Source organism: Myotis davidii, unplaced genomic scaffold, assembly GCF_000327345.1.
Source record: "Myotis davidii unplaced genomic scaffold, ASM32734v1 scaffold68, whole genome shotgun sequence".
In the NCBI taxonomy this organism is placed as follows: domain Eukaryota; kingdom Metazoa; phylum Chordata; class Mammalia; order Chiroptera; family Vespertilionidae; genus Myotis; species Myotis davidii.
In genome coordinates, this window is record NW_006300376.1 from 548,668 (window position 1) to 568,444 (window position 19,777).

The 19,777-nt window shown below is 43.7% G+C and overlaps 1 protein-coding gene across 1 annotated transcript in view; it reads right to left on the minus strand.

Annotated features, from left to right (window-relative positions):
- LOC102761180 (coiled-coil domain-containing protein 162) overlaps positions 1 to 19,777 on the minus strand; it is a 78,073-nt gene that overhangs the window by 37,334 nt on the left and 20,962 nt on the right. The window contains exons 9-12 of the mRNA XM_015572716.1: positions 15,777 to 15,983; positions 14,568 to 14,706; positions 13,297 to 13,417; positions 1,896 to 2,005 (exon numbers count right to left, since the gene is read on the minus strand). Of these exons, the coding sequence (XP_015428202.1) occupies positions 1,896 to 2,005; positions 13,297 to 13,417; positions 14,568 to 14,706; positions 15,777 to 15,983 (577 nt within the window). The remainder of the gene's footprint in view (positions 1 to 1,895; positions 2,006 to 13,296; positions 13,418 to 14,567; positions 14,707 to 15,776; positions 15,984 to 19,777) is intronic.

The window sequence follows — 19,777 nt, forward strand, 5'->3', positions numbered from 1 at the left end:
TTGGGCGGTTGCGGTAGCAGCTGCTCTTCAGTTGGCAGCAGCTCCACTGGTGGGTGCTGTTCACAGCTGTGGTGGCTCTTCTGGCTGGTGGGGGGCGGTTTCACGTGCAGCTGCTGTTTCTTAGCAGAGTGTATGATGCTCAGGAAGTTGCTGTTGCTTGGATCTGCTTTCCAGGGGAGTTCTGCTCTTCCCGGCTGCAAACCGTCTCACCAGCTGAGCCCTTTCGCCAACTCGGGTTGGGTGCTATTAGTTTCAGCTGCTCACTCCATTTGCTCCGGGACACGACCTGGGACGCGTCTGCCTATATCGCCGCCATCTTCTTCCCCCCCCACACATTTTTTTTTAAAGATTTTTAAATTGATTCTTAGAGAGAGAGGAAGGGAGGAGAGACAGAAACATCGATGTGAGAGCAAGACATCCATTGGCCACCTCCTGCATGTCCCCTACTGGGGATCGAGTCCACAACCCAAGCACGTGCCCTAAGAATCTGCCTGGCAACCATTCGGTGCACAGGACGATGCCCAACCAACTGAGCCACACCGGCCAGGGCAGCCACACCGTTTGGGACTCATTTTTCTGAGCCCCACCCTGATCATGCCTGTGCCTCTGGCTGAGAACCTCCAAGGTATAAGGGACCCAGAAAGAACCACTCAGCCCTCATCACAACAGACAGTGTCCCACTTGGGGATGACTGAAAGCTTGAAGCAAATGCGTGTAAATCATCCAGTTCTGAGGGAAAGCGCACCCCCAGCCAGGCTCGGGAACGCTCTACCTCATGATTAAGAACTGAAGTGATTACAAATTATGGAACACATTTGAAGAGCTTAAAAAATGTAATTTCAGAGAAAACATTGTCATGTAACAATGGAGAGCATTTTGCTAAGCCAGGTTTTTAAAAATGGTTGAATTTCAAAGGAAACTGGATTCATGTCAACCTAATGCATGTATGTTTAATTTGTTAATGATTCCAAAAGCTCTGTTAAGGCTTAATATCCACATATACTCCTGACTTTTTGGTGGATTCCTTTGATTTAGGAAGGTACTGCTGTCAAGTGCCTTGGACTGTGTATATGTGTATTGCATATATTATATAGAGTTGTTATGGATTCAAGTATGTATACACAGAAAAAGTGTTTGACACTGGTTTCCTTGTGGAGAGGAAACAGGATGGTGGAATGGAGGAGTGATAAAAATGTTACCTTTCTGGGCTAAGTGTCCCCCCCCCACCCCCCGCATGTTGTACATTTAAAAAAAGTTTTTAAGTGGTATTATAGGCTATTTTTGTTTCTCTCTTTAAATATTCTATACTAAAAAACCAATAATAAGAAATGTTGCTAAAAAGAACTCATTCATAAATAAACCCCAACTTTACTTTAAAAAATTGGCCAAATCTGAAATTAGCCAGCATGCATATTCTAATTTCTCTCCCATCATTGTTAGAAATCAGTCTTTTTCCAAAATTAAAGTGATTACTACCTTGAGTTTGGGCTCAGTATTCATACCTTTGTCCTAAGGGAGTAAGGAAAGCATTAAGAGTTGTGTTTATAGAACAATTTTCAAACTTTGTCATCTCATGGCATACATAAACTAATTATTAAAATGCTGCGGCACACCAAAAATACAGTATGTTTTTTGCCAATCTGACAAAAAAATAGATATAATTTTGATTCATTCACACTAGATTGCTATTGTTGTGTTGGCTGTTGTCATTTTTTAATTTGACAATCTAAGAGAAAAGAGGCCAGTGCCCCTGACTGAAGAGTTAGGTATTGCATGTTTTAAAAATTCTTGTGGCACAGTGGTTGAAAATTACTGGTGTAGGGGAAAGTCTTCCCTGTTTGGATTTATGTTAAAAAAACACACACAGTACAGAATGACTACTTTTTAATACATACCTCTAGTCCACCATCCTGGTAATTCTCCATTAATCTCTGCATAAATTTTTCAACTATTTGTGGTCTGATAACTGAAAAGTTTTCTTTCATGACTTGGCATTTCCAAAGGTCTAGGGGAAGAGACATACCACTGCTAGTATCATGATACAATGAACAACCATTAATGACTATGAAATGGTAGCTCTCTGAGACAGCACTGGACACAGCTAGCTGTCATTTCCAAATACATTAGTGGGGAAGTGGGGGCGGGAAGGAGGTGATTGAGGACACAGAATCTTTCAGAACATGGAAATAAGGAAGATATCTAATGAGACCCTAATGAAAAGACTTGGAAAAGCACCTCTGAAGACAGTGAACAGTATTGCTACTGTAACTAAAAATCCTGAGTCAAAAGTTATTGGTCCTGCATGATGTCATTAAGTGCCTATATGTATCTGAACAATTGTTTGGCCTAACACAATCATCAGAAATAAACGAAAAGTTATTATATGTATGTATTTCAGTACATTCCTGGTGTTACAGGCAAAATTAATTTAAATATAGATTTAATTTTAAAAAATGGGAGGAAATCCAAAAGAAAGAAAAGAGAGTCATAGGTTAGAAATGTCGAGAGTGGACAGACTATAAACTTCAGTTCCTAGACTGAAGCCACAATAGGGCTGACACTTAGGAGATGAGGCATATACACAGTTACTCACAATAGCATTGTTTAGGACACAAAAGCTTGGAAACAAAACCTGAACTGTAGAATATCCTTCAAGTGGAATAGTATGAAGCTGTAAGAAAGAAAGGACCTTCTCCATGTACTGATATGAAAAACAGCATCGGTTGTTAAGTGAAATATTCAGCTTGCAGGACAGTGGATATAAAATGCTATCTTCTATGAGAAAGATATGATAAAGATAATAAAGTGGAAGAATATCTCCTCAAGCCTGTTCAACGTCATTGCTCCAAAAATTTGCCATTCTCCAATAGCATCACTTCTCCCCTCTTTCCTGGACCGCTCAAAATAGCACACATAATTTTCCCCACCTCATAAAAATCCTTCTCTAGATCCTACTTCTCCTGTCAGCCATTATCTCATCTCTTTGCTCCCTTTTTAGCAAAACTCTCAGAAAGAGATGTCAACCCTTACTGTGTGTGACTTATCTCAAAATCCTTCTTAAAGTCACTCACCCAGCTTACACCTGCACCACTCCAATGAAACTGCTTTTGTCATAAGCGCCAACGTGATCATACCATGGCTAAAGCCAATGGGTTTACTTGACTACCAGCAACATTTCACACAATTTTTCACTTCCTTGTGCTTGAGAAACTTCCATCACTGGACGTTGGGACACCACTCTGTCCTACTTTTTCTCTGACTCACTGTTTGTTCCTTCTAGATCCCTTCCATTGATTCTCCTTTTCCCCTCCCCACCCCCAGCCCTTGACGTTAGAGTGTCTTACGACTCATCCCTGAGTCAACCTCTTTTTCTATCTACACTCACTCCCTTGGATATCCCATCTAGTCTCATGGCTAAATAACATCCATATGCTGACAACCCTCAAATTTAGATCTCATACCCACTCGGCATCTCTCCTTGGACGTCTAAAAGGCATTTCACACTTCTCTTATGATTAATTAAATTCCTGATCTTTCCTCCCCAACTTGCCATCTCAGTTGATGGCAATTCTATTTTCCCAATAGCTCAGGTAAAAAATCTTGGAGTTATCATGGATTCTTCTCTTTCCCCCATACTCAATATTCAACGCATTAATGACTACTTCAAAAACATACCCAGAATCTGACCACGTATTACTTCCACTGCTCCAATCTTGCTTGAGCCACCTTGCTTGGATTATTGCAATAGTCTCCCAACCAGCCTCTCCCTTATTCCACCCTTTCTTCCTTCACTGCCCCTTCTTAAAACAGGAGCCAAAGAGATTCTATTAAAATGTAAGTCAGATCATGTCACTCAGAGCCTTGGGCCAGCTCCCTATTACATTCAGAGTAAACACCGAAGTCCTTACAAGGCCCTGCATGATCTGTTCTCCTTTCACTCTTCCTCTCTGACTTCATCTCCTACTATTCCCCCTCAATCTTTCCATTCCACTCACACTTGGGTCTTTGTTGTTCCATAAATGTGATAGGCATGCTCTGCTTAGGGCAGTGGTTCTCAACCTGTGGGTTGCGACCCCTTTGGCGGTCGAACGACCCTTTCACAGGGGTCGCCTAAGACCATCCTGCATATCAGATATTTACATTACGATTCATAACAGTAGCCACATTACAGTTACGAAGTAGCAACGAAAGTAATTTTATGGTTGGGTCACAACATGAGGAACTGTATTTAAAGGGCCAGAAGGTTGAGAACCACTGGCTTAGGGGCTTCATATGGACTGTTGTTCTGTCTGAATGCTCTTCCTCCAGATACCCATCTAGCTAACTGCGTCACTTTCTTCAAACTTTGATCAAAATGCACTTTCTCGGTGAAGTCTATTCTGACCACCCTATTTAAAATTGCCATGTGCCCCTTCAAACCTCCACAGTCCCATCCTCCGTACTCCACTATCTCCTTATTTCTTAAGTTCATTGCTTATTGTATGTCTACCCCCTTCTAGATGATAAACTCCATTAGGGTAAGGATTTTTTGCTCCATAACAGTAAGGATGCACCCCAAAACAGTGCCTAACATATAGAGGCCTAGACATAGTATTGAGAAAGCTAAAAGGCTGTGTAACCCTGATGTTTGGGAGGCTAGCAATCTGAATCTGTGCAGTAACCTAATGTACATTCTTGATAACCTATAATTAAGTCACTGCCCCTTTCCTCCACAATCTGGTCATGCAAGACCTGTTACCTAAATGCTCTCATTTTACAGAGGCCATAAACCATGAACAACACACAACCCAGGGGGTTATCAGCGCTGGCAGCAGGCCAGGCCCTTAAATATGACCTCAAGACCCCCATCCCAACCCAAGGGGCTTTTTGCAAAGCCCACAAAAGGTCCAGAAGTCCCCATCCATATTTGGGGGACAAAGACACCAAAAGGGGATAAAAGAAGGGCTTCCCCCATATTGGTTTGCTCAGACTCTGGAGGCAACTCCTCTGAGACCGCCAGCATAATAAAGCTGTGTAACTCCATTTCTCTAAGTGTCGCTTGGGTTTCTTCAGTCTTCTACAACAGTATGAGCTCAGTAAATAGGTATTGAATGAAGGAATGAATTAGTTTATGCATAAAAAACCCCTGAAAGGATATATTAAAAACTAATTAAAAGTGTGGTTTCATAGGGTGCAGTAGAAGAGGGTCAGTGGTGGCAACATGACTTCTAAATATACATTTTTAATATCATTTTGAATTTTGAACCAGGTTAAACAAATAAAATCAAATTTAAAAATAATGTGACAATGCTAGAACCATGGAAGTACGTCAACATGCGGAAGAGCAAAAGCACATGTGTGTGTTAGTTGTGTGGGTAGGTAGGGCTCATTTCCTTGTGCCATGGCCCTGGGGGTGCTAGAAATAAAGAGAGACCTAAGGAGCCAGAGACAGGAGCCAGAGACAGGACCAAGCCTGACCACACTCCGCTTTTGTGTTGGGGGTGCTGGCCGTCAGCAAGAGCATGCACAGAGCCACTCCCTGCCCCCAGCTGGCTCTTCCAAGTTGCAGATGAGGTTTCTGACTCACACTTTCATTTTTCTGACAGGAGACTCACTGCACATCAGAGGTAGCATCCAGCACAATCTTCCCAGAAATGGGAATATGACACACAGGGGCCTCTGGTATTTGCCCTTACTACGTTAATTATTGGGAGGCGGGGTCCTGTTTTTGCAAATGGGATTCCATTTTCTTTTACATTTGTCTACTTTCCATCATAAACAAATAAATCTGATTTTGCTTCTTCCTTTAGGACAACAAAGGCGGTAGACATATCATCACTGTCCTAGCATAATTGAAGTGGAAAATCCAAAGGTTAATGTGCCTAGAGTTCACACTTCCTAAGATGTCTAAGACTTTTATAAATCTAAGCAGTGACACTTCAGAGCTTATGTATATTTCAGACAAGAAATTGGATACTTTTCCCAGGATACTTTAGGGGCAGGTCTCTGGCTCAGAGAAGCCTAGAGGGCCCACAGCCATCACACACTTCCTGTTTGGGGACCATCACTCCTCTGAGACCGCCAGCATAATAAAGCTGTGTAACTCCATTTCTCTAAGTGTCGCTTGGGTTTCTTCAGTCTTCTACAACAGTATGAGCTCAGTAAATAGGTATTGAATAAAGGAATGAATTAGTTTATGCATAAAAAACCCCTGAAAGGACATATTAAAAACTAATTAAAAGTGTGGTTTCATAGCCAAAACCGGTTTGGCTCAGTGGATAGAGCGTCAGCCTGCGGACTCAAGGGTCCCAGATTCGATTCCGGTCAAGGGCATGTACCTGGGTTGCGGGCACATCCCCAGTGGGAGATGTGCAGGAGGCAGCTAATCGATGTTTCTCTCTCATCGATATTTCTAACTCTCTATCCCTCTCCATTCCTCTCTGTAAAAAATCAATAAAATATATTTAAAAAAAAAAGTGTGGTTTCATAGGGTGCTGTAGAAGAGGGTCAGTGGTGGCAACACGACTTCTAAATATACATTTTTAATATCATTTTGAATTTTGAACCAGGTTAAACAAATAAAATAAAATTTAAAAATAATGTGACAATGCTAGAACCATGGAAGTATGTCAACACTCCTTAACTTGCATGTGGAAAATAGCCGCAGAACTGGTTTGGCTTTAGCTCCGGGCTTAGCTGAAGGGGGATTATTTTCCCTGCATGCTGGGAGATCTTCACTTCCTACTCATGAGTTCAAGCTTAGACATGCATCTGCATCTGTAGGAAGGAGTCAGGGGAAGCCAGGGAGAGCAGAATTCATCCAGGAGAAGTAATCCCTGGCCAAGTGGAGTTGGCAGTCTCTACATGTGTCTCATTTTCAGTATGTGTGTGGTCATGGCTTCTTTAAGATGAAGCAGTTTTTGACGGAAGCATGGTGGAGGCGGGAGTCAGGACACTGGGGGCTAAGTGGGGGTTTGTTCTTTCCTCTCACTCTGTCCCCATGTGCTTTGACTGGAGGAAACTGACTTCCTGGAGGCCAAACCACTTCCCCTCTCTTCCTCTCTGAACACAACTGCACTCCCCCCCCCCCCCCCCAGTAGTTTCCGCCCTCTAGGAAGGGCCTCTTTATTTGCTAGTTTTTCACTTCTCTAACACAACCACCAGCTGCAGTGCCTGAGTGGCCCCTGGGTCCTAAGCCACAGCAGACAGAAACTTAAAGGCACACAACTGCCAATCAAAGTTGTTCTCCCAGCGTGGCAGAGGGGGTCCCCCCAAAAGGTGGGCAGGTTGAAAACCTTGTTGCTTCAAGCATATGTATGTATTTGTACTCCTGTGTTTCTCAAACTGCTCCCCAGAACACCAGTTCCTTGAGTTGATGACAGATGTTCCCAAGGGGTGAGAAAAGGGCTCAGTGATCAAATAGATTTAAAAAGAGTTTCCGACTCTATCTGTCTCCTGGAGATTTCTAATTCACAGTAGGATAGTAAAGTCTCTAAGAAGGTCTGAAGTAAAGAAACATTTAAAAATTACTTACTCCAAATTTCTCAAACTTATTTTGACAAAAAACAAACAATACCTTTTTTCCTCTCAACTCCTGCAAAATATGGTAGAAATCCTCTATCTAAAGCAATTAAGTCTTTAAGAGTTGATTAGTCAATCAAAAGAAGCCTGTTAAACCAGAGAATGCTTTAAAAATGACATGAACTATCTTAAACATTTTATTTAACTTAAAAATATACAAATATGCAAACATTTGCCAATTTTCTAACATAAAGTCCAAGCCTTTTCTTTATACATACCCACTCACTGGAGTTCTGTACCATCTTTCTTCTATAAACCATAATATACGTGCATGGTCTACAGTCTCTAGTGCTCTTTTTTTTTTTTTTTTTTTTTTTTTTTTTAGTTTGTTTCTTTCCTTTTATGGAGAGAAAACTTAAAGAGTGTAAAAAAATCCACATGCATCATGCTCACAGAAAAACTGAGCAGACAGTACAGAGAGTTCCTATGTATCTCCTGCCCCCACCACCAACACACAGCCTCCCTCAATATCAACATCCCACTCCATTGTGGTACATCTGCTACAACTGATGAACCACACTAACATATTATCATCCGAAGTCCATAGTTTCCATTATGGTTCAGAAACTATGGGTTTGACAAATGTGTAATGACATCTATGCACCACTGTGGTGTCATACAGAGTAGTTTCAAGGCTCTAAAAACCCTTTGTGCTCTACCTAGTTATCCTTCTCTCCTTTCTAAACCCCTGGCAACCACTGATCTTTTGAAAGTCTCCGTATGGTTGAATGTCATCTGATTGAAATCATACAGCAGGCAGCCTTTTCAGGTTGGCTTCTTTGACCTAGTTATATGCATTTAAGCTTCTCCATCTCTTTTTGTGGCTTGATAGCTCCTTTCTTTTTAGTGTTGAATAATATTCCATCAACTGGATGTGCCATAATTCATCCACTTCAGCTTCAGTTTTTATAGGATAGATCTCTTTCTTTTTGTATTCCTATTTCATTAGGTTACATAATGCGGAATTAAATTACTCAAGCAAAATGACAAGTAAAAGTGGCATAAACAGGTTTGGAGCAAACAATGATCAATGATGCTAGGTGAACATATGCAACCCAAAGACTGGTTAGTAAGTACTTTGCCTGCTTGTGTTACCAAGGGAATGGGAAGCTTCAGGCAACCCTGAGTCTGTTAGTGGAGGGTGGTTGGGAGAACTTTCGCATTAACATGTTGAGAAACTTGTGTTCCAGGGCACACTGCTGGGGGCATGCTGGCCTGGACCATACACTCCTACAGGTAAGTATTTTGATTGTGCTTCCCTCAAGTGAAACATTTTTATCCACTACCTTTAACACATCTATGTTTATATATTTCTAATATTTCTAACTACCTACAGTACAATCACTGGCTAACATTGCAAAGCATGATGTACTTAGGGTGAGGTCCATCAACAGTAAGAGTGAATCTCAATCCACATTCCCATAGTTCCCTTGACCTTTTAATCCTTTTGTCTGACTTCTTATCAGATATGATTAGGTTATTTATTATTTTTTTGTTAATCCTCACTAGAGGATATTTTTCCCATTGATTTTTAGAGAGTGGAAGGGAGCGAAGAGGAGAGAGAGAGAGAGAGCGAGAGAGAGAGAGAGAGCGAGAGAGAGAGAGAGAGCGAGAGAGAGAGAGAGAGCGAGAGAGAGAGAGAGAGCGAGAGAGAGAAACATCGATGTGAGAAAGACACATCAATTGGTTGCCTCCCACATCTACTCCAACGGGGGCCAGAGATCAAACCTGCAACCCAAGTATGTGCCCTTCACCTAGAATCGAACCTGGGACCCTTCAGTGTACGGGCAGACACCATAGCCACTGAGACACCAGCCAGGGCTAGGTTATGTTTTCTTAAACCTCATAATATGGCTAAGGATAAGCATGCACCTGGATTAGAAGTGTCACCTCTACTATTTTTTCATATTCACTTGTGGATTACCTCCCTATGGTCACTTTAGGATACCTCATTGTGGAGTGTGACATGTGACTCTTACATATAAATTTAATCTACTTAGCAGTTCTAGTATTTTCTTCCCACACCCCTGAGATATATGCACTCTACTTTGGAGACTACTGGCCTTATAACTGCTCAGAGAAGTTTAGGAAATCAATTAAAAATGACTTTAATGCCAAAATGTCTACGATGGAGAATGGCAGAGCCTTTCTGCATCAGTGGAGTCCGTGGCTCTGCTAAGGCGAATCCAGAGGCTGAACGGGGGTGTCTGGAGCCACTCCTGAAAGTTCTCAGGGGAGCATCAGTTCCACTACCGAGAATCAGCACCAGAGCGGGTGTGGCTGCCACTTTTTTAATGCTCACTGACAAACCGAAACTGAAAACTCACTCAGAAGCTGTATAGAAAGATGAAACTCTACGCCTAGGTGAGGAGGGGGGAAGAAGGGAGAGGGAAGATCAAGGGTTCCTTTCTGGCAGGTATAAATGTAGACAATGAGCCCGCCAACAGGGAGAGAGGAGACCCTAAGGCAGTGATGGCAAACCTATGACACGCGTGTCAGAGGTGACACACGAACTCATTTTTTTGGTTGATTTTTTTTGTTAAATGGCATTTAAATATATAAAATAAATATCAAAAATATGTCTTTGTTTTACTATGGTTGCAAATATCAAAAAATTTCTATATGTGACATGGCACCAGAGTTAAGTTAGGGTTTTTCAAAATGCTGACACACCGAGCTCAAAAGGTTCGCCATCACTGCCCTGAGGGAAGGACAGGCACTTGTGATGTCCCTGCTCTCAGTCTCTTCATTCCTGACTCCCTCCAGAGCAGTGGTTCTCAACCTGTGGGTCGCGACCCCTTTGGGGGTTGAACGACCCTTTCACAGGGGTCGCCTAAGACCATCGGAAAACACATATATAATTACATATTGTTTTTGTGATTAATCACTATGCTTTAATTGTGTTCAATTTGTAACAATGAAATTGGGGGTCACCACAACATGAGGAACTGTATTAAAGGGTTGTGGCATTAGGAAGGTTGAGAACCACTGCTCTAGAGAAACCCCTGGCCCCAAGTTACCTTGACCACAAAGGGTGGTCTCACATGAAAAAGCGGTCCCTGTTGGAAGCCCCATCCACTACAGCTGCTTCTTACTGCTAAGATGAGCAGGAGGGTTTTATCACCTTCTTCGAAAGCAGCCCACAGAGATCATGGGAAGCCTAGATTGAGGAAACGTACAGAACAGCACCCCGGCAGGCAGAGAGGTCTCTTGTCACTTGAATGGGGGGAAGGCGGTACAAGAGGGGACCCAGACCTCCATGTTAAGTCATGCTGAACAGACCCAAACCAAAAACCAAACACCCTTACCATTGGCACTTATTTTAAAAGCTTCATGAGTACAGAATTTGAGCAAGACTTTAGAATTGGCCAGTATACTCTAGCCAGAGTAAGGTTTGGGCATATCAGCCTTACCACCATTCAGAATAACTCTACCCCTCCCCTCTGCCTGACTCCCACCAGCCCCGTCCTGACGGCCTTTCCAAGCACAGCTGAGCAGCACCCTGCCCAGGGCACACACCACATAGCCACAGAGACACTTCCTCCCCTAGTCTCATAAGAACTACAGCCTGGAAACTTGCAGATGGTTGCACCTGCCGTGTGCTTGTGGATTTTCTCCCAGGAGCCACCTGGATGCAAGCAAGGCAGTGAACAACAGGCACTTTGTGTCTTGTTAAATGTTCTGTAACTGGAGCGCAACCACACTCAGCTCTCTGGTGACATTCAGAGCGGCCCAGGGGGCGTGGCTTGCCCTGTCACTGCACAGCCTTTTCCCAGAGCCCTGTTTACAGATCCAGCTACTTGAAGCACTGATCAAATGACAAGGGCTTAGGTGAGGACAGAGGGTGTTCATAAACATTACAATCTGTGGGGTTGCCTCAAGAGGAAAACCTAAATTATTTGGCTAGTCAGACAACCCCGCCATAGCTCAAAGGTTGTGGATTTTCTTACAGGATTAGGAGGAGTTAGGAATAGATACCGCAGTTCAGACAGGACCAGCTATGTACGCTGGGGCACCCCCTGAAAAATAAAAATGCAGGGCTTCTTCTTCCAAAAGCAGGAAAAAAGTACCGTTATAGGTACTAAAAGCAGAGTTTTCCTTTCTTCCACAATCTCTCTCTTGACCTGCCACGGTGTTCTTATTTGTTTTTAACATTGCACACCCAGGCATGGGAATGCTTGCCGGGCAAGTTGGACCCTCATGGGCACCCAGAGACCCTGCCCTGTGACTGGTACATGTGATCCACCAGGGACAGAACTGAGGCCTCATGCCTTAGCCAGGAGCAGAGCCAGGCATTACCCCTTCTGCCCCAACCCACTGTAGATGGGCAACCCAAAGGTATTACTCCCTCTGCCCTGGGATATTTTAGGTACCCAGGGAAGTGCAACAGGCTTGTCCCCACTGAGTCACCCATCCAGCACACTGTGGTGCTGTCAGCCTGGGATCCCTTAGACACAACCTATTCTGACCCTCGCCAGGCTCCGGCCCCCACTGGGGTGAGGGCTGCAGCGATTGCTGATGGGGTGGTGAGGGGAAGTTTAGGGGTGCCCTGGTGACAGAGAGCAGAGGAGCAGGCAGCCGAGAAGCCCTCCTGTCAAGCTGGGGAGGCAACAGGAGGCTGGACTGTTTGTGAGCCAGAGCTCCAGGCCCTTGGTGCACCCTCCATCTACTCACGGGATTCTACTTACTGAAGCATAGTAACCTCTATTTTGTAAAAACTGCTGTTTGAAATTTCCACTAGACACAGACAGTCCTTTGTTCTGTGAATTAATTCTGCTATGATTGGCTTCTGTAAAACACGCTTGCTCTAATGATAAGGAAAATCAGCTCAACTGTCTGACCTTGCAAGCCGCACCGCTGCCGTCCTAGCTACCCCCATACCAGGTGTCTTTTAGTTACCTGTACTCAAGGCTACTGAACTGTGTTGTGCTCAAGGCTGCAAGTTTCCCGCAAGATATCTACTAAGCATACATAAGGCCCTTTGAAAACTTGCAAAAGGAACTGGAAGCCCCATAATTAGGAGACAAAGACATTAGAAAAATATAAAAAGGGAAAGCTTCCTCCATGTTTTTGCTCAGACTCTGGAAGCAATATTCCTCTGAGCCCGCTAGCGTAATAAAAGACTCCAGATTAATTTGGCTTATTAAGGCATCTTATGTTCAGCTCGCTGATTTCCAGTATACCATTACAAAACAGAAATTCTACGTTAAAATTAGGAGTTTCAAGATGGTTCCCAAAGAGCATTGAACTCCAAGGGCCCTGAGTCCTGTGTGAGCACACTGGTCATGCGCCTGTGAAGTGACCCTGGCATTAGATTGCTTTCTTACCCAAATGTGCGCATTTCTAACATTTTACATGTATATGCCAAATATGTGTAATATATTCCTGCACACATGGAATAAGAAAAGCTATATGTGTTCCCTCATTTCAATTTTATTTCAGTTTCAAGTTAGCAAGCAGAGTTGAGACTGAAGTTAACAAATATTTTCTATGTATTTATTTATTTTTAAAATTTCACTTATTGAAGTTGACATACAACGAATGTTGAAAGCCCTTTAAGTGGAAGCAAATATATCAGAGTGTTAATAGTACTTCTCTCCGGGTCAAGATGTTAAGTAATTTTTATGTAATTTTCTGGGCATTATAGATTTTTTTAGCTTGACTATGGATACATGGATTGCTTGTATAATTAGGAAAGAACAATAAATGCTATTTGTGAGATAATAAATAATTTACCTGTGGGGAGAGTAGGCTGCTCCTTGGACTTTTCTGACACAACCAGTGCTATCTCTCTGTTAACTTGTCTTAATACCTCCTGGATCATATGAATTTCAAGATTTTCCAGCAGTGTCTGAAGCTAGAGTAAGCAGTTTGAGAGTCAGTCTTCACGTGTAGTTTATACTCTAGGCTTCCAAGTCACACTCCTGCAGAAGGGCCTTGGGCTGGTCCTGGCCTTCAACTGCCCCCTCCCTGGAAGGAGGAAGGGCTTCTGCCGAGGACTCCCAAGGGCTTCTGTGGGGGGAGGTAGCTCTTGAGGGTGGGGATGGGGGAGACACATACACCTCTTTGGAGACCAGCATTTTTTCGTCCTAGCCTACATCCTCACTAATAAAATATAACCCTTTTTGCTAACAAATTCTGTTAAATTGCGGAGTGCTCGATGTCTGAGGTGACCTCATATGTTTTGGGGTCTCTAAATGTGAGCAGGAATTTTGTGATCTATTATTATATGAGAAGCCCTCAGGTCTGAAACTTGATGTAGGCACCAAGGAGGATTTCATGAGAAGATTTAAAACTCCATACATGACCAAGAGAAAACCCTGTTCCACTAACTTTACACATTATGCTCACAGAGCACATGTTGCCTGGGACTGGTGTGTGTGTGTGTGTGTGTGTGTGTGTTGGGGGAGGCGCTGATTTCTCCTTGACGCTCAGTAGTCATGCATCTCGGCAGTGACACCCAAAGAGTTAGAGGCTGTACTCATCTGTTACAATGAGCACAACCACACAGAGCTTGTGTCCCAGGACAAAGGTGAACAAACACTTGGGAAAACCTCCTCTCCATATAGATCATCTAAAACACACACCGAACGGGCTAGCACAAAAGTGGTGGTGTCTTATTCTCAAAAAAACAGTCACATGAACTATTTTCTCCATTTCCATGGTGTGTGTATTGGGGGGGATATCTGTGTGATGGATTTTACGTTTACTATGCTAATGGTTATATTTTCTTTTGTCGTCTTTTTTTGTGGTGGTACACTGTAATTTGGGGAAACTAAAATATGAAAATCTAGATTTATAGTTCTGAAACATTAAGTGGTAGTTATTTGCTTAGTCAAAGCCCCACATGCCTTTAAATACTTAGTTCCCTCTCAGCCTGTTCAATGATTTACAAACCTTCAATTTACACTTCATTTCTTAGAAAAACAACAACACACCACTTGGGTATATCTGTTAATACCATAAAGCAAAATGTCAAAGCCAAATTCAAAAGAGCTCCTGCATACCTGCTGAGTCTTTATTTCAATTTCCGAGGCTCCTTCGGGGGGAAGAATAGACTGACTACTTATTATAAGTTCTTCAAATGCATCTTCTTGCCCCATCCTCCTAGCTATAGCTTTCATGCTGGGGTACAGAATGTCAGTTCTATTAAAGAAGAGAGACCGAAGTTACAAACATACATATTTTTTTTTCTCGTTCAGATTCTCTGACAATTATTTTCAGTTCTGTTTCCTGTCATCATGTATAAACCTCCCAACTCATTACAGACACATCAACATACAAATTTACCACAGTGGCTACTCCCTTAGTCAATGTTAAATCTTGAGGCCTTTTCCCAAGGGTACATTTAATTTCAGTTTTCATTTTCCAAAATATTGACTAGTCTTCTCATTCCCTAGTAACGAGGGAAGCTGACTGTTAACAATTCATAAGACACACAATTCAGACTACCCCACCTTCTTGTGCTCGGCAAGGCCCAGGGTGGTGGGTGGGTGCTTAGTGAGTGCCTGTTTGGTGACAGACATGTGGCAGGAGCAATGTGTCTTTCCTGCCAGCTAAGTCATCCTGGCCAGGACTGATGGGTCCTCTCTGCCCTATGAAATCTCTGGCTGCAACGCAGGAAGCTCTCAGAGGTTCAGCACGTGAGTCTAATGGGGCAGAGAGCGGGGAGGAATTCGCAGTAGCAGCATTTCCCTACCCAGATCCTATGAGCTAAAAAGCTTAGCGTCCACACTCTGGGCACAATTTAGAAGCCCAAGTTCCCAGGGACAGAGCTCTGGGTAAATGATGTGTGGTGTTGCCTAGTACAGTGGTCGGCAAACTGCGGCTCTTTGGCCCCTTGAGTGTGGCTCTTCCACAAAATACCACGTGTGGGCACACATGTACAGTGCAATTGAAACTTCGTGGCCCATGAGCAGAAGGCAGAAGTCGATATTTTGTGGAAGAGCCACACTCAAGGGGCCAAAGAGCCGCATGTGGCTCACGAGCCGCAGTTTGCCAACCACTGGCCTAGTGGGATCCAGGACTGTCCCTGCAGCTAACAGAACCCAGCTTCTCCTGTAAAGCACTGTTTGTAGAGACACATTGCCCAGCTTTCTCTGGGCTCAGTGGGGCTGGCCATCCCAGGACGGATGGACCAGATCTCACGCCCAGAGCAAGGGGCTGGAAGTTGCCCAACCCCAGGTTCCCATGCATTTGCACCCCGCCACACTCACTCGTAGAGCTCCGAGAACTGTTTGTGCAGAGAGAGAGAAGTGATGTCCTGGCCTCGCAGCCTGAGCCGGCCCCACTGCTCCTTCAGCACCTCCAGCTGCTTCCACAGCACCAGAAACGATCTCAGCAAAGCAAGGGACACCACTGCCTCACACGGGCCTCCCAGATGCCAGGGGGCCTTTGGGCTGCTCTGGAACTGACTTCCGAATCTGGACGCTCTGGGCAAATTTGGCTGAAAACATTGCAGAATTCCTCTTTATTGATCATGGACCAAAACAGGATAAACTTTTACCTGCAGCCCTAGAAGTCTTTGCAGAATGACTCTTCTCCCCAGGAGGAGGGGTTTAGGGACCTGCAGCGCTTGTAGGACGTAGGGAAACATCCTTCTGGGACTGACAGTAGAGGAAGGCCTCCATTTCAGCTTTCTGCGTGAGTCTTGAACCACTCATTTTCACACCTTTCGTACTTGGGTACTGACATTTTATCTCCCTTTGGAAAATTAAGCCTTTCATGTTCAGCCTCTGCGTCTGGAAAGTGCTTGTCAACACACTCGAGATTTAACTCCACACATGGGAGAGCAATAATAGAACCTTAAATCGGGGATGTTGCCCATTGTATGGGTAAGGAAATGGAAATTTAAGCCTATCTTACTTCCTGTTCCTTCTACCATGCTTTAAAAGGCAGATAGGACTTTTAAAGTGTCTCTTAATTGGAATTTACTATTCAATAGGAAATTTTACTTTAAAATTATGATTTGAAAAAAAAATAAAATTATGATTTGTTCATTCATCTTTTTGTGTTTTTCTACAGTAAGTGTTTGTTGAGGGGCTGCTATGAGCCCTGGAGGGAGAGAAGGAAGAAAGGGGTTCAGGTCCTGTGACCACTGGAAGGACAGACAGAATGGGACCTGTATCCAGGCCCTCAGTCTGACCATAGTGTCTCAGTCACAGGAAAAGGAACTTTCCTTTGCAAAAGAAAATGGCAAATCTGATCGATGCTATGACAAGAAGGGCCTCAGAGAACAGTCAGGTGTTAGCACCGTAGGCAGAGTTTCCTGGGGAGGAACAGGAAGAACAAGCACCTGGTGTAACTGGATCCCCCAGCAGTGCTATTAACATTTGAAGGAAGGCATGGCTGCCAGAAGAGAGTGGGTTAGAGGGACAGCTGGCAAGCAAGACTGGCGCAGAGTGAGCTCCTGAAGACAGCTGGCAGCCCCTCAACCTGGTAGCCCGCTTCCTCAACAATCAGCTAATCCGTGCATTTCCAGATTTATTTAATCTTCAGAAACCTTTTTGTCCCATGAAATTGCACGCAGTAGCCCCAAACATCCAACAGACCAGGGCCAAACGGGGTGCTAGGAGGTGCAGCCTACAGGCCACAGAGTTGGCTCCTCTGTTCCAAAACCCCCAAGGTGCCTCTGAGGAGCCCAGGGCTTCTGGGACCACAGTTTTAAAGGCCCTGAGCTAGTCCATCACTTTCCCTTTGGAGGTTTAGATTGAAGTCTAAGAGATCACAGAGCTGATGGCATAGCAGAAACAGGGAAACCAGAGTCATAGCTCACAGGCAGTATAAATTCCAGTGTTTACTATTGTCTGTGGATAGTTACATACTCTTAAATAAAGCAAAGCATAACATAAAACTGATTAAAGTAAACAATAATTTTGAAGCAAACTCACCGTGTTAATATATAGTTGTCACTTGAACAACATGGGGGCTAGGGGCACCGACCCCTGTGCTGTGAACTTAAGTTGAATCCAGATGGGAAACCCGAGGGTAGAGGGGGCGAACTGGGCATTGGAAAAGCCTGTGTATAAGCAGACCCGTGCAGTTTCAAACCGGGGTTTTTCAAGGGCCAAGTATTCATATTAAGAGAAGTCTTCTTTTCCTAAGTGTTTTAAAGGATAGGAGGAGGAATAGGAGGCAGGATAAAGAACAAGGTGGAGGAGTCGGGTGTGTTGGGGGACGATGGTAATCCGTCAGAAAACAGGGCCGAAATACGGTGAAGAGAGGGGCCAAAGGTCCAGCGTGCTTCTTGGTCCTGGCATTATTTGGTCTATACCCAGCTTTCAAACGCTCCTCCGCAGTGAAGCATCTGACTCTATTGTGACATGTAGATGGCGCATCTAAACACACTTCCTTTCTCACCAAGAGGTCTGACGTGGACCTGTCACTCAGTGTTAGTAAGACACAGGAAAGTCTACTGGGGGGCGGGGGTGTCGGGAATGTTTTTTCTTCCTTGATAAAAAGATAAAGCCTCCTAAGGAGAAAGCTTTTTGCTCCTCTTTTCATTTTACAAGGACGGGGGAGGCATTTGCTGACACACCAGGATGGCAGAGCTGGGTGCCAGCACCGACTGAGTGACCTGCCTCCTTCTAATCTTGTTTTGAAAGATTAACACACTCCTCTAATTTAAGTCATGGCTAGTGGGACAACCTGTTATTTGCTTAAAGATGGAAGATCAGAAAAGGCGTTCAGAAGGCTGGTTTGGAAGTTGAAACCTGAAGGATAGGTAGGAGTTTATATTGAATGATGAAACAGAAAGTGAGAGAAGAAGAAATTTTTTCACCAGAGGGACCAGCTTGCAGGAAGGTACTGAGAAGAGAGCGCATGGTGCATTTGTCAACATGAAAGAAGTCGAGGGTAGAAATATTGGCAGGAGTCAAGTTGTGAAGGTCTGGTTAAGGCATGTGAACTCTAGTCTTAAGGCATTTGGAAGTCCTTGATGGATTATAGGAGGGAAGTGACATAATCAGGTTTTCATTTTAAAATATTACCTTGGTGACTAGAGTGGAAGGAAGCAAGAGTGAATATAGGGGGTCCTATTAGAGGTTATGATCATAGCCCTGCATTAGGAGGTGATGATTTGGACTGGTGGATGTGTGGTAGTGAGGGAGGATGGAGAAAAGTAGACAAACTTGAGAGATATTAAAATAATAAGGTATTAGCCTGCCAGCATGGCTCAAGGGTTGAACATCAACCAGAAGGTCATGGTTCGATTCCCAGTCAGGGCACATGCTCAGGTTGCAGGCTTGATCCCCAGAGTGGGGCTTGCAGGAGGCAGCCAATCAATGATTCTCTTTCATCACTGATGTTTCTAGCTCTCTCTCTCCCCCTCTCTCTTTCTCTCTAAAATCAATAAAAATATGTTAAAAAATAATAGAATAGTAAACCTTGTATCTGACTACAGGGTATGACAGAGAGAAGTCAAAGAGGGGTGTCCAGATTTTTTGGTTTGGACAATGGGGCAGGTGGTGGTAAGTTGACAGTGAATATGGAAAGAGGGGCAAGTTTTGGGGCAGTAAAATGAGCTCAGTTTGGGACACACAGTTTCTGAGATGGAAAAGGTAGAGATGTTTCTGAGATGGAATAAGGCAGTTGAACATGTGAATCTGATAGGATGATTTGGACTGGACATGTAGATTTTGGAGTCATCACATGCAAAGTCATCAAAGTCATAAAGGTAGATAGGTGTGGCTAGGGACAGACAGGGTGAGGCATGGAGCAACACAGTGGCTAAGATAAGAGGGAGCTCCAGGGCCAGACTCTTAGGTTGGCATCTGGGTTTGTGGTAGCATGTGATTTTGGGCACATCACTTAACCTTGCCAAGCCTTGGTATTATCCATAAAAGGAGAAAAATGAAAGTACCTATCTCATAGAATCATTGTAAAGATTAAAGAAATTAATAAAGCAGTCCAAACAGATGCCAATCACAGCAATAGTAATATTCAGAGGCAACTTATTGATTAGATACAGAAGGCACAGTGCCTAGGGCACATAAAATATTTTAATTTCTTTTAAAGTAATAGAAAAAAGATTTAAGTTGAAGAAAATATTTTAATATATGATATTAACATATATATTTTTATATTAACACTAGGGGCCCGGTGCACGAAATTCATGCACTGGGTGTGTGTGTGGGGGGAGTGTCCCTCAGCCCAGCCTGCCCCCTCTCACATACTGGGAGCCCTCAGGCGTTGACCCCCATCACCCTCCAATCGCAGG